Source organism: Zingiber officinale, chromosome 6A, assembly GCF_018446385.1.
Source record: "Zingiber officinale cultivar Zhangliang chromosome 6A, Zo_v1.1, whole genome shotgun sequence".
Classification (NCBI taxonomy): domain Eukaryota; kingdom Viridiplantae; phylum Streptophyta; class Magnoliopsida; order Zingiberales; family Zingiberaceae; genus Zingiber; species Zingiber officinale.
In genome coordinates this window covers 112,243,759-112,258,371 of record NC_055997.1, presented here as the reverse complement: position 1 = coordinate 112,258,371, position 14,613 = coordinate 112,243,759, and the positions used below count along the sequence as shown (strand labels likewise).

Genomic DNA, 14,613 nt, shown 5'->3' with positions numbered 1-14,613 from the left:
ACTTAAGTGAGATGCCACCTCATGGAGGTTACAATTCTTCACTTTAATGGCTCCACATTAATTGCACTTAATGTGGAAATGGGGGTTACACCTTTTTGAAAGTGGCGGGGCACTATTGTGATGGTATGGAATGAATTTTTCATTCAAGGGTCATTCACTTCATCTCCTTCCTCTAGCTCTCCCTCTCCCTCTCCTCCTCAACTTGGCCGAATCATCAAAAGGTGCTAGCACACCTTTTGTGTGATTTTTCCATCTACGTGTTCGTGTGGATACGTATAGAGAGTTGTCTACGTTGACAACTTCGAGATCTGACACCGTTTGGACGAGCGGGATATGCGAAGGGCGCACATCAAGGGTAATAAATCTCTTAATGTAGATCTAGGTAGAAACTCGTACTCGTATGTTTTTCAAAAATTTTCTTCGCACGGGTCCGTTGGCTAGGGAGTTTCGGGGTTTCCGCGACGCGAAAAAGCGATTTTCCTGGCCCGAAAAACCCAACAAATTTTTCATCATCGGCTCCATAAAATGTTTTCATCGATCATCAAAATAAATCGAGAAATATGTATAGTGACTACGTGACCTATTTAAAAGAATTTTTTTTATAAATATATTATAGTTAGGAATCGAATCATAGATACCTGGACGACAATCTGGATATTTTACCACGGTACTATAACCCTTGATCCGGCGGTAAGAACAGGGGACCCCCGTCCTGGGGAGTCAACGTCACGTGGAAGTCAAAGGCCAGGTGGCCGATCGGAGAAGGATGGACCGATCGGACACCTTAGAAAAGGTTGGATCGATATGCCGACCGGAGAATGGTGGGCCGACCGCCCGGCCGGCCGACCGGTGTCCATCTGATGGCAAAAGGCGCCCCGACGGGAGTCGGGGTTCCGGCGCTCGTTGAACAGGATCGTAGGGCCGAGCGGATGACACGCTCGGCCGAAGACATAAGATAGAATACTGCTAATAGTCTCCACAGAGCACATTACCGAAAATCTCCCAAGTAGATCACTATATATGACCGGCCGGACGTAAGGTGAGTGCTGGCCGGCCGGACGCCCAGCAGGGAGTAAGGAGAAAAGGACAAGGGACATCTTCTGACAGCGGGCATGCTCTATAATCCGGTCATACTCCAAGTCTTACGACAAGGGGTTCCGCTGTCTCATCGAAGACATGCTTGGACTGTACCAGTATGGTGTCATGTAAGCTTGCTGACAGGCCCTTACTGGGGTATGGGCTGAGGACACGTGTTTGCCTAGGTATGTGTGCCTGAGCTCCTCCCCAGCTCTATATAAGGAGCTTTGCACTTCACCAAAGGTACGTGTTCTTTGATACTGGGAGCCACTTCTTCATTGTTCTCTTACCTGATGATCCTGTTCGAACCAGAAATCAACAGACGCTGGGCACGTGGCGCTCCCTGGCTTGATGATGTAGATCTCCGACTGGTGGCGCGATGCTCCGGCTAACCTGCACAGAAGTCGAGCCGGGAAGGGGGTTCCCGGCGACGACCCTCCGACGCTCAAGTCAGGTAAATTACGATGAACAAGGTGGCTCCCAAAGTCTCAGAGTACGTACCCCGAATCCTTTGTCGATGAAACCTGAGGTTCTTTATATAGAGCTGTGAAAGGTTTGGGCACGCGTACCAAGGTGCATAAGTGTCCTCTGTCCTATCCTAGGTATGCGGCTGTCAGAAAGCTTACTTGTCCTTTCCTAGGTACGCGGCTGTCAGAAAGTTTACCTGACCCATATCGCTACAGTCAAAGCATGCCCTCGATGGGACAGCAGAATCCCCTGTCACAAGATTTGGAGCATGGCACACACGTGAAACCTACAGGTTGTCAAAGAAAGAAATCCTCTGGCCTTTTCCTTTGCTCCAAACTTGTAGTCCGAGCGGACAGATACCTAAACATCCGACCGGACATCCGCAGTGGTTTACTTGTGCTTTGTGGAGACTAACAAACAGGGGTGCTTTATGACTGCGGTCGGTCAAAAGGTCAGCTCGGTCCATGACCTTTTTAACTGAGCGTCGGAACCCCGATTTGACAGGGTGCCTCCCAACTATAAGTGCGAGCCGGCCGGACCCCTCCAGGTACTCGATTCCATCGGCCGGCCGGTAGTCCAATCGGACCGGCCGTCTACGGCCGTCCGTCCGGTCGGACCACACTCTCCTCTGGGTGGGCGGCTGTTCCGGTGACTTCCCCTTGGCGTTGACTTTGCAAGAAAAGGGGGGGGCCCACTCTTACTACCGGATCACCTGACTTGAGCGTCGGAGGGTCGTCGCCGGGAACCTCTTCCCGGCCCGACTTCTGTGCAGGTTTACCGGAGGTCCGTGCGGACAGTCAGGAGATCTACGTCAGCCGCTGGGGAGAGTGCCACGTGCCCAGCGTCCGTTGATTCAGCTTTCGGACAGGATCAACCCTGAAACTCTAATCAAGTAAAATGATGGCAAAAGGCGAATACATTCACCCTAGCGCCTCCCGCCAACCCGTCCCAGGGTCAACACGGAGGAGGTAAATCACAGACGACTACTAGCCTTTGGAATAGTGACTAGCACATAAGGGAGGCATTACTTCGACTTTGCCGAGATTCAAACCCCAGACCTTATGGTGGTAACACCTTATGCGCTAGCTATTAGACCCATCCAAGAGGACTCTAATCAAGTAAAATGATGGCAATATGAGAAAGGTCGATGAATAAATTTTAATTAAAATATATTGATCTATTTAGAGAGTTTAGGTTATACCTATGCCCAAATATATTCTCTATTATTCTTTTTAGCTTCCTTAGTGATGGTCCAAAACTTAAAAAAAAATAAATTGATGCGGTAATGATGAAGGCCCTCACACCGGTATCACGGTAGGAATCAAAAGTGGTCAAAGTCAAAACGGTCAACGGATAGACGGTATCGGCCGGTCGAGGCAAATCACACTCCGACTAGGGATTAAGCTCCAACCCACCGTCTTCGACACGAGCAATCAAACAACTGCCGCTTAAGGGACGATGCCCAGAAGTCGAGCCGAGCTGCTCCCCAGCTTGGCCGAGCAGCAGACTCAACATTAGCCACGCATGCGGATAGTAGACTTCTGCTCGGCCCCGCAACAGACAACACTTGGACAGTGGACTTCCGGCCGAGCGGCTATCTCGCTCGGCCCGACAACAGGTATCATGTGGGCAGCAGAATTCCAGCCGAGCGGCTATTTCGCTCAATCGAACAACAGACACGTAGGATATCTTGTGACATCATTTTGGGAGCTAGTGTCGTTGACAGACGACATGGTCAGACAGAGGATCGTACGACGGAAGATTCCATTGTCACTTCAGAGATATGTTCGGCCTGTTAAAGTACTATGTCAGGGACACTTTACTTACACGTCTTCTTAGGGAAAGCGTTGAGATGCGTATCTGTCTTAGGAAGCGTGCACGCGCGTTACAGGAGCTCTATATAAAGAGGATCCAACCATCGACGGAGGTATGCGTTACATGTGATATTTACTGTTGCGCTACAGTTCTTGTTACTTCTTCTTCTTGCTTCGCCGGAGACTGACTTGAGCGTCGGAGGATCATCGCCGGAAATCTCTTCCCTGACTCGATATTGATACTACTTATATTGTAAGTCGAAGTAAAGTCCACCGGAAATCAAGAAAAATATCATATCTCCAGTATTCATGACTTTCAAACAAGATCATAAATCTTTTTCCTTTCATATTTTCTCAAACATTGTTAGACTTAATATGAGAATATTGTACTCATTCAAAATCCTGTGAAATTTTGAATTTGTAAGAAGTTTAAATACGTCACTTTACTATTTTTAATTTTCCTTGTTGTTATCCAAAGATTTTTTAAAAAATAAGTTTTTTTGCTTAGTCGTGGATAGGAGCATATATATTGATCCTGTCTGAAAGCTGAGAAAACGAACCTGCCGGTATGACGTGTCTGGAAGGTTGACCGCATCCTCATGACCAGGTCGATGAGCTGTCCGCTACGTTGACCAAGTCGTCTGAAGTCCTCCTCCGGTCAACTGTACCTGTATCCAGCGACCGGGTTCCCCCGGTCTCTGGTACCTCGGTGCTCGAGGCGAATCCCACAAATGCATAAATATCCAGATAATGGTAGAATATTGATATAAATGCAAAGAAGGTACGAGAACGTACCCTGGCCCAGGGGGGCGCCCTCGGATGGATGAGTGAGCTGGTCGTGAAACTGACCGAGTCGTCGTGATCCCGAATAGTAGATAACTGTCCACCAAACGCGTAGCTGGCTCCAGTAGCTCGAAGCCGGAAGCGATATAGATCCGCAGGACGGAGCACGGTCCGATGGCATGATAACAATCTGAATAATGAAACACCACACGGCTCGATGGCGCCGCACGCGGCGAGGACAGCGGCTGTACCGCCGTCGGAATCGACGGTCGGGAGACCGGAGGTGCTGGCCACCAAAGACGGCTGCGGCGGTGGCTACAGCGTGAGATGCCGGTAACGGCAGCCTCTGGAGGAGGCACACGGCCGGCGGGAGGCGCTGACCGCCGCCGGAAGTCACGGCCGGCGGAAACATTCGCTGCCGACAGTATGGGAGAGGCGTCGATACTCGCTGGGGGCGATGGCGGTGACATCCACGGCCACTGGAGGTGGCCTAGGGCGACGACAATGGTCGCTGGCGGCATTGGCAGCGGCTGGCACCTACTGGAGCCGGCAGCGGTTGCGGGAGAAGGCGGCAGCGGGTACGCCCGCTAGAGACAGCAGATCCTCCACGGCATCGTCGTCGGCGAGTGGAGAGGAGGAGGCAGCTATGAGTGCCTGTCGCCGGTGGCAGTGCCAATCCAACCGCCACCTCCCAAAAAGTTCCCCTCTCTTCCTTTCGTGCCCCCTCTCTCTGCCGCCGCCTCCCCTCCCCTTCAAACCCGAGCCTTTTTTTCCCTTTCAAAGCCCTAGCTTCCCCCTAAAAGACCTAAATGCCCCTGTCTTTTCCTCCTAATTTCATCTCTGCCACTCAACTATATCCGGATCACAAGCCTCCCCTTCAAGTCTAGTCGAAGGAGGCGTGAGTCCGACTGACTGGACAGTCTATTGCAAAGGGCTGAACCGCTCACGATATCAAAATCAAATCGCTGAACCCAAAGTATACTGTCTCCAGCGACCTAGTACGCAGCCACGAAGATACCGACCGGACGATCGAAGTGATGCCGATCGGGTGGATAGACGCTGAGCGGAAGATGTTGAGCGAACGACAACACGCTGAGTGATCGACATGTAAACTGACAGCCGACCGAGCGGCACGTGGGACGCTGAATAGACCGGCACGAGGCCGGGCGTGCGACCTAGATCAAGCGGTGTGGCCAAACGGATGATCGAAAAGATGTCGATCGAGTGAGTAGACGGTGAGCGGACAACGCCGAACGGGCGACAGAGAAAATGACGATCAGTCGATCATGAAATGCTGGCCTGACGTGCTGAATGAGCAACATCGAGAATGGTCAACGAGCGAACACAAAATGCTGGTCCGGCAGTCGAATAGCGAGGAGTTGGCAATGCTGAACGAGCGATCGGAATGATGCCGATCGGATGGATAGATGCCGGACGGATGCAGTCGTGCGAACGATCGTAATGCTGCCGATCGGATGTATAGATGCCGGACGGACGATGTCGCGCGTGCGACCGTGGTGACGTCGATCGGTCAGATAGATGCCGGGCGGACGATGCCGCGCGTGCGACTGCGATGACGTCGATCATTCAGATAGATGCCGGGCGGACGATTGCTCGACCCCGAACGGGGGAGATAGATGATCATGAATCTGGTCCGTGACCAGTGAAGGTCGCTCAACCCGAACGGGGGATATAGACATATGATGTGCTGGTCCGCTGAACTGGTCCGAAACCGGTGATTATCGCTTGAATATAAACCTCCCGGCCGAACGGCTCGGGGGCCTTCGTCTTCGAGCCTGTGGCTCGGATATAAACCTCCCGGCCGAACAGCTCGGGGGCCTTCGTCATCGAGCCTGTGGCTCGGATATAAACCTCCCGGCCGAACGGCTCGGGGGCCTTCGTCTTCGAGCCTGTGGCTCGGATATAAACCTCCCGGCCGAACGGCTCGGGGGCCTTCGTCTTCGAGCCTGTGGCTCGGATATAAACCTCCCGGCCGAACGGCTCGGGGGCCTTCGTCTTCGAGCCTGTGGCTCGGATATAAACCTCCCGGCCGAACGGCTCGGGGGCCTTCAGTGATAACTCGACCCCGAACAGGGGAGAGAATATATGATATGCTGGTCCGTGCAGAGGTCTTCAGCCCGGGAGGTTTATAGTCGCCGGCCCGACTGCGTCCCGACTCTTGGTCGGTCGCCCGGGAGGTTTATAGTCGCCGGCCCGACTCTCGACTCTTTGGTCGATCGCCGGGAGGTTTATAGTCGCCGGCCCGACTGCGTCCGACTCTTGGTCGGTCGCCGGAGGTTTATAGTCGCCGATCCTGCCCCTCGACGACGGTCCCGAGGTTTGAAGATCTCACGACCATACCCTTGGTCGATCGCCGGAGAGATAGTCGCCGGTCCGACTCTCGATTTTAACGACGGTGCTCGTCGGTCTCCGTGATACCATATACCCGAACGGCTCGGATCGGCGGGCTCGGATACCATATCTAGCTCGGACGCCGCATCGGGGGCTCGGATACCATATACCGGGCCGAACGGGTCTTCAATCGAGCGTTGGGCTCGGATACCATATACCCGGCCGAGCCTTCGTCATCGAGCGCCGGGCTCGGATACCATATACCGGCGAATGGCTCGGGCCTTCACATCGGCCGGCTCGAGATACCATATCCCGAAGCTCGGGCCTTCACATCGGCCCGGCTCGGATACCATACTACCGAACGGCTCGGGCCTTCACATCGAGCCCGGCTCGGATACCATATACCCGGCCGAGCGGCTCGGGCCATCGAGCGCTGGACTCGGATACCATATACCCGGAACAGCTCGGGCCTTCACATCGAGCGCCGGCTCGGATACCATATACCCGGCCGAACGGCACATCGAGCCCTGGGCTCGGATACCATATACCCGGCCGACCGGCCGCTGGGCTCGGATACCATATACCCGGCCGAACGGCTCGGGCCTTCGCATCGAGCGCTGGGCTCGGATACCATATACCCGGCCGAACGGCTCGGGCCTTCACATCGAGCGCTGGGCTCGGATACCATATACCCGGCCGAACGGCTCGGGCCTTCACATCGAGCGCTGGGCTCGGATACCATATACCCGGCCGAACGGCTCGGGCCTTCACATCGAGCGCTGGGCTCGGATACCATACACCCGGCCGAACGGCTCGGGCCTTCACATCGAGTGCTGGGCTCGGATACCATATACCCGGCCGAACGGCTCGAGGGTCTTCGGTCGAGCGACTAATACAGATCATATAATTGACAAAGAACAGATAACAGAAAAACTGACCGAAGTCATGAGGATGGCAGAACTCTCCGACATCGTCCATCTTCACGTTCCAGATCAGGCACGTTCCCACAGACGGCGCCATTTTGATCCTGTCTGAAAGCTGAGAAAACGAACCTGCCGGTATGACGTGTCTGGAAGGTTGACCGCATCCTCATGACCAGGTCGATGAGCTGTCCGCTACGTTGACCAAGTCGTCTGAAGTCCTCCTCCGGTCAACTGTACCTGTATCCAGCGACCGGGTTCCCCCGGTCTCTGGTACCTCGGTGCTCGAGGCGAATCCCACAAATGCATAAATATCCAGATAATAGTAGAATATTGATATAAATGCAAAGAAGGTACGAGAACGTACCCTGGCCCAGGGGGGCGCCCTCGGATGGATGAGTGAGCTGGTCGTGAAACTGACCGAGTCGTCGTGATCCCGAATAGTAGATAACTGTCCACCAAACGCGTAGCTGGCTCCAGTAGCTCGAAGCCGGAAGCGATATAGATCCGCAGGACGGAGCACGGTCCGATGGCATGATAACAATCTGAATAATGAAACACCACACGGCTCGATGGCCGGAAACACAACCGATGTCCGGAAACACTGCACTGGGTCAGATCTGTGCCGCACGCGGCGAGGACAGCGGCTGTACCGCCGTCGGAATCGACGGTCGGGAGACCGGAGGTGCTGGCCGCCAAAGACGGCTGCGGCGGTGGCTACAGCGTGAGATGCCGGTAACGGCAGCTTCTGGAGGAGGCACACGGCCGGCGGGAGGCGCTGACCGCCGCCGGAAGTCACAGCCGGCGGAAACATTCGCTGCCGACAGTATGGGAGAGGCGTCGATACTCGCTGGGGGCGATGGCGGTGACATCCACGACCACTGGAGGTGGCCTAGGGCGACGACAATGGTCGCTGGCGGCATTGGCAGCGGCTGGCACCTACTGGAGCCGGCAGCGGTTGCGGGAGAAGGCGGCAGCGGGTACGCCCGCTAGAGACAGCAGATCCTCCAGGGCATCGTCGTCGGCGAGTGGAGAGGAGGAGGCAGCTATGAGTGCCTGTCGCCGGTGGCAGTGCCAATCCAACCGCCACCTCCCAAAAAGTTCCCCTCTCTTCCTTTCGTGCCCCCTCTCTCTGCCGCCGCCTCCCCTCCCCTTCAAACCCGAGCCTTTTTTTCCCTTTCAAAGCCCTAGCTTCCCCCTAAAAGACCTAAATGCCCCTGTCTTTTCCTCCTAATTTCATCTCTGCCACTCAACTATATCCGGATCATATATATATATATATATATATATATATATATATATATAAGGATGACAATTTTCTCTGTAGATTTGAGATCCCGTGAGAAAAATTCGAAATGGAGATGGAAATCCTCAATTTTTCGGAATTGGGGCAGGTTCAGGAAGGGTATGGGAATACAATCCTCATCTCCGAACCCGCCCCGAATATTATTATTATTAATATTAATAAATAATAATATGATTTTTTTAAAAATACTAATAATAGTGTTAATATTAGTATTAAAATTTTTGAAAATATTATTAATAATAATATTATTAATATTGATATTAATATTAATATTATCATTAATAATAATTATTAAATAATAATAATAATAATAATATAAATTAAATTTGGGAATGAGGCGGGGATCGGGACGGAGATGAGGATTTGATTCCCTGGGTTCGATTCCCGTGGGTTCGGATTCGGAGAATCTCCGAATTCGAAAAAAATGAGAATGAGACGGAGATGAGAATGATAAACCTGTCTCCGCCTCACCCCATTATCATCCCTAAACATATCAGGTCCTGATATAGGGATATTATGCCCAACATATATCAAGAAAAAAACAAAGATTTATTTTTTTTTTCAAAGATTTAAAAATAAAATAAAATTTTTTTGCTTAGTCTATCAGGCCCTGATGTAGGGATATTAGGCCGCAAGAAAAAAAAGATTTATTTTTTTTCCAAAAATTTTTAAGTTGCAAAGGTCTAAATATACTATTTTTGACTTCTCGGGAGTCTAAAATTTGTTTTTAAAAAAATACATCTTATTTCCATTTTTTTTTTGTTTTTGTTTTTATAACCAAAACTCATGGAGGCCACAGGTTGTACCATCAATTGTAATTTAATCTTTGTCGTAGCATAGATGGAAAGTGCATGATTCTGTAGCTGAAAGGTCCAAGGGTCGATCCTCGGAGTGTCACTGCCTGGGGTTAACGTCTCCGCTATGCACTTTCCACCTGTGTACCTGTATTTACCTCCCTCCATATCCATGGGACCGACTCTAGGGGAGCCGCTGATGTGACGGTTCCACTTTTTTTTTTTTTTTTAATTGTAATTTAATATTTGAAGATTATTTATTTCAAGGTAAAATCTTGGATGAAAATCATTTGAGAAATGGGAAATTTTTTTCACTTCACCTCCTTCTTATCAAGCAAACAGTACGTAAGGCGGAAATCAATTAGAACTTTTAAATATGTTAGGATTAATATCCCATCAATGTTTTTAAAATACTAGTCATGAATACGAATATAGAAATATACATGTATATATAGACAGCCACACAATCAAACATGATTATATTAGTCCTTTCTCCAATCTCATATTATTTGAGATAATAATAATAATAATAACAAACATGGAGCAAAAAAAATTGTTTAGAAAATATTTATTTTCTGAAGACCAATGTTGCAAACAAATACAGAATAGAATAAAATAACGAATAGAAACACCATACTCATCCAATAAAAACCTACTAGATTTCAGGAAATATAATAATTCACTTGTTCAGCATGCAGATAAACGACAAACAATTCAACCAACTATTGTCTTTAAAGTTGCCATAAAGATATAGATCGAGTGAAAAACAAACAAAATTCAAAATGAGAGTAAAGCATTTAGACTCTTCAAATGATGGCATTTCAAATGATGGCTTAGCTCTTGGATGTTTGCTTTTCTTTAGCCTTCTGAATCTTCAGAACTTTCTTCACGATCTTCTGCTCTTCGACTAAAAAAGCACGAATGATCCTGCAAATCGACAAAGATTGATTCAGAATCTAGCGAGATCAGTAAGCTAGGCAGCTAGCTAACAAGCAAAACCACAAGTTTCAACCTTTCTCTTACTGCACCACCAGATAACACTCCACCATAGGCTCGGTTAACAGTCCTCCTGTTTCGGGACAGTCGGGATCTCTTGTACTGGGTAGGTCTCAAGTGAGGAATCTGAAAAACAAACAAAGAGTATCATCCACTTTAGGGAGAGAAAACAAATCAAGACCTTTCAATAAACAGGCAATATGTAATCCTCAAGATATAGTAAAATGGCACGTGAATAAGAAGGCTTATCGTTAACAAAAACATAGCATATAATCAACATCTCTTATTGCATCAGCAATGAGCACTACAAAATAATTCTCTCCACGAGCACAAATGGATAGTCCCATTGAGTAAGGGAAATGAACACATACAAGACCTTCATTTGACAAACAGGTTTTCAAGATGTGGATTAAAATTACAATTAGAATGATATGCACCAAAAGATGAGTTTTTTCATGCATTCAAACTTGCATGCATGTGGAAAAGAATTAACTTTTTGCACGTAAAAGCAACAAAAGAAAAGCTAGTAATCTGCTGTTTCATAAGTGATACAAGAACAAATTTTCAACATAGTTGTCTAAAGAAGAAAGGTCAAATCCAGGAAAGTTTGGCCACAAGATACCAGTGGTCACTAGATATAGACATGGTAACATATAGACCAAATACCACCAAAGGTGGAATTCAGTTCAAATATGACAAATAAGCAAAACCAGATGGCAGATGAACAGCGAGCAACCATGTCCCCAGAAATCAGTATGCCAAAATATCTATAATTTAAACTGTACCAGCACAAACTGAACCATGAATGTGAAGAGGTTTATCTTGTCAATAGACAAGATAATTTGATGAGCAACATAGTATCAATTAATATGATTGATCATTATATTTCCATATTAAGCAGAAACAGCTCAAAATTAGCAAAGTCTAGACAACCTTATAAGTTCACATGGTATCATTGATATCCAGCTTGGACACGCCTGAATTGTCTTTCTACCAAAAGCACTATATACAACATACCACCTTTCAGATTTGAAACATGTTGATCAAGATTGTAAATACCACTTTTAATAGTAAAGCAGCAGAAATGATTAAACAGACAAAAAACAAAAACTTCACATCACTGTGAAAACCTGCAAATGCACCTTTCAACATCATGTAAAAACTTTCAGGGGAACTAAGCAAGGAATTACAATGGTCATTTTCTTGTCATTACACCATTTTTCAACAAAAGTAATTTTAAATAGATTACTTACCATTCCAAACAACTCGAATGCCAATTCTCAAACCTTAAATTGAATATAAACAATAAAAACACTAAATTATTAAAGATAAATGCAACAGTTCAATCAATGATGACATATTTTCATAAAATTTCATTAATCTACTTTCATTTTTCTTTGTTAAATTAGGGCACATGGATTCATGCCATCCATTTTAGGGCAACTGAATAGAGCCAAAACGCTAAGAGATTTATTGCAAAAAGCAGGATGTTTTCACCTGCACTAGACTTTTGTCGAAATCTGTGAAGGACCATTTTTTGTTGAAATTTAATTTTTTTTTATGCCTGGGAAAAATAAGTACATCTATGTAGCATTGCACTAATAATCCAGATATGTTTCAAAACAATACAATTTACAAAAGATCTAGACTATGACAGTTCTTTAGCGAGATAATCATTCAACAAAATATCCATCGGCGAATCAGGAGCTACGAATTGCATACCCCTTGAATCCTCTTCCCGGTAACAGGGCATTTCGGGCCGCTGGCTCTCTTATGCGTGTACTGATACACGAGCTTCCCCCCTACATTTTTGAAACAAAACAAAATGTAAATAAATCCATGGAAGAGAAACGCATGCGCTGTATGCTAAAGTTTCAGAACCAATACTTAATGAAATCACAAATCTTTTACAAGAGACTGTACGGACATCAAATGGACGATGGAATCAATCTTCGAGAAAACTGGACCATCAACGAGAAAGATTCGGATCTTTTTACCTGGGGTTTTGACGACGCGAGTCTGATTAGATTTGGTGGCATAGCTATGCCTCTTGCGGTAGGTTAACCTCTGCACCATCTCACCGATTCTTCGACTCTCACTCCGGCGCCGCCTCGCAGAAGACTAGAGGGCGAAAAGAACCTAAGGAAGGGCCATCTGAGTGGTGGAAGGAGGCTTTAAAGGAACGATAGAGTGATTGAGAGCATGACCTAAATCTGACGGCCACAATGATTCCATCTGACGGTGGTGAAACTTGCGGGCTAATGCGCAATATTGATCAAGGTCCACGTGAAGGAGGAACAACACTAGCGGTGTTTACAACGAAAGATCGAGAGAGAAAATGGCGATGTTTCTACTCAAGTAAACAAACCGTAATTAGGAATAGATCAGTGCGTGTCCGAATTCAATATAATATCAGCAGACAATCAACCATGAATTGTTCAAATCATGATGTAATAAAGAGACTCCCATGAGTTGACATAGATGATTCATATGATAGTTGATCCTGTCCTAAAATTGAATTGCGTTGAGGATATGGTGTTCCTGTTGATTAGACGTGGACCTCCGATGAGACTAGCTTGTAAGCACAAAGCGTCAGTGTCAAGTCAAGGAGTGGTTCTCCGACGATGACCCTCCGACGTTCAAGTCAGACCTCCGGCGAAAGCAGCAAGCAAGCAAGCAAAGAAACGAAAGTGACAGTATAACTATAGCTACTGTAGCGATGGCCAAGGAGCTACAATTACGCTGCCACTTTTGTTTCTTTGCTTGCTTGCTGCTTTCGCTTGAGGTGTGACTTGAACGTCGGAGGGCCATCGTCGGGGAACCATTCCCTGGCTCGGCACTGACACTTTGTGCTTGCAGGCTAGTCTCATCGAAGATCCACGTCCGGTCAACAGGAGTACCATATCCCCAGCGTTCATCACCTCGACTTTCGGACATGATCAATGGTAGTGCTATATGATCATGTTTGAAAGTTGAAAAGACGATTAGTTAGGAACATGACTTTGGTGTTGATTGAAAGAATACTCCTCGTTGTCTTGCAAAATCAAGAGCGTTAGTGTCGGGTCAGAGAAGGGGTCTCAGCGTTGGCTTTTCGATGTTTAAGTCAATAATCCGTATATGAGGAAGAGAAAAATAATAAAAAAAGACTAGCAATGAACGTATTCAAATATGAAGCATCGCATACCTCCGTCTGTAGATAGAGACCGTGTTTATAGTGCCATTGTTGCTTTATGCATGTCTTTCAAAGTACTGACACGTTGTCTTAAAGTATTACTAGGAAAAGACAAATCATAAAGTGTCTCTGACATCTTTCCTTAAAGAAACATACAAATTTAGGGTAGAAATTGTTGGACCCCGTGAGTGTTTTGATGTGATCAACCAAGTTAAGTTAGGTCTTGCTAGTTATCTCGTTCCTGTGTCTAAGTGTACAAGAACTTAGGAGCACAGGAAGTCGAGCAGAAGACGTAGCTAGCGAGAAGGGAGGCACGGGAAGGGAGCCGACGGGCTCGGTGCGTCCGAAGGACGAGAGAGCTGCGGAAGAGTACACCGGTGGACGAAAAGAACGTACGCGGCGTTAGAGGGACGAGAAGCCGGGACGGAAGCCTGCTCGAGGAAAAGGCCGAGAATTGGGTTCGGGTGAGCCCTATTCCAGTTGGCCGCAATCACCCAAGCTATCGGAAGATCGGAAGCCTAAAGGAAGTCAAAAGGAGCTGGAAAGCTAGCTGGAGGCACCTTCAATGAAGTGCTGAAGGCGCCTCCGCAGTCTGCACTGTCTGAGGCGCCTCAGATAGCTTGGAGGCCCCTTAGACCAGTCCAAGGCGCTTCCAAGGTTGTTTGAGGCGCCTCACCCAGCCAAAGTTGTCATTTGGATTCGGATAAAGTTTTATCCGATCAAACTATTGGAGGCATCTTGAACCCCTATTGGAGGCGCCTTAGACCCTCGAGATAAACTTTCCAGGAGCTATATAAAGGCTTCTGCAGCTAGGAAATGAAGATCAATCAAGCAATCAACTCTGTATTCATTTCTAACAATAGTTCTGAGCTTCTAGTGTATAAAAGGCTTCTCCGCCTTCAGAGAAAGAGATCTTTTAGAGCTTTTTCTA

The 14,613-nt window shown here is 47.6% G+C and overlaps 1 protein-coding gene across 1 annotated transcript; it reads right to left on the bottom strand.

Annotated features, from left to right (window-relative positions):
• Positions 1 to 10,154: 10,154 nt before the first annotated feature.
• LOC121997463 (60S ribosomal protein L34) lies at positions 10,155 to 12,674 on the bottom strand. Its single transcript, XM_042551877.1, has 4 exons — positions 12,508 to 12,674; positions 12,233 to 12,312; positions 10,527 to 10,636; positions 10,155 to 10,441 (listed from the first exon to the last, which is right to left on the bottom strand). Exons 1-4 carry the CDS (start codon positions 12,584 to 12,586, stop codon positions 10,348 to 10,350), a joined length of 363 nt encoding a protein of 120 aa, XP_042407811.1. The 5' UTR covers positions 12,587 to 12,674; the 3' UTR covers positions 10,155 to 10,347.
• Between the last annotated feature and the right edge of the window lie 1,939 nt (positions 12,675 to 14,613).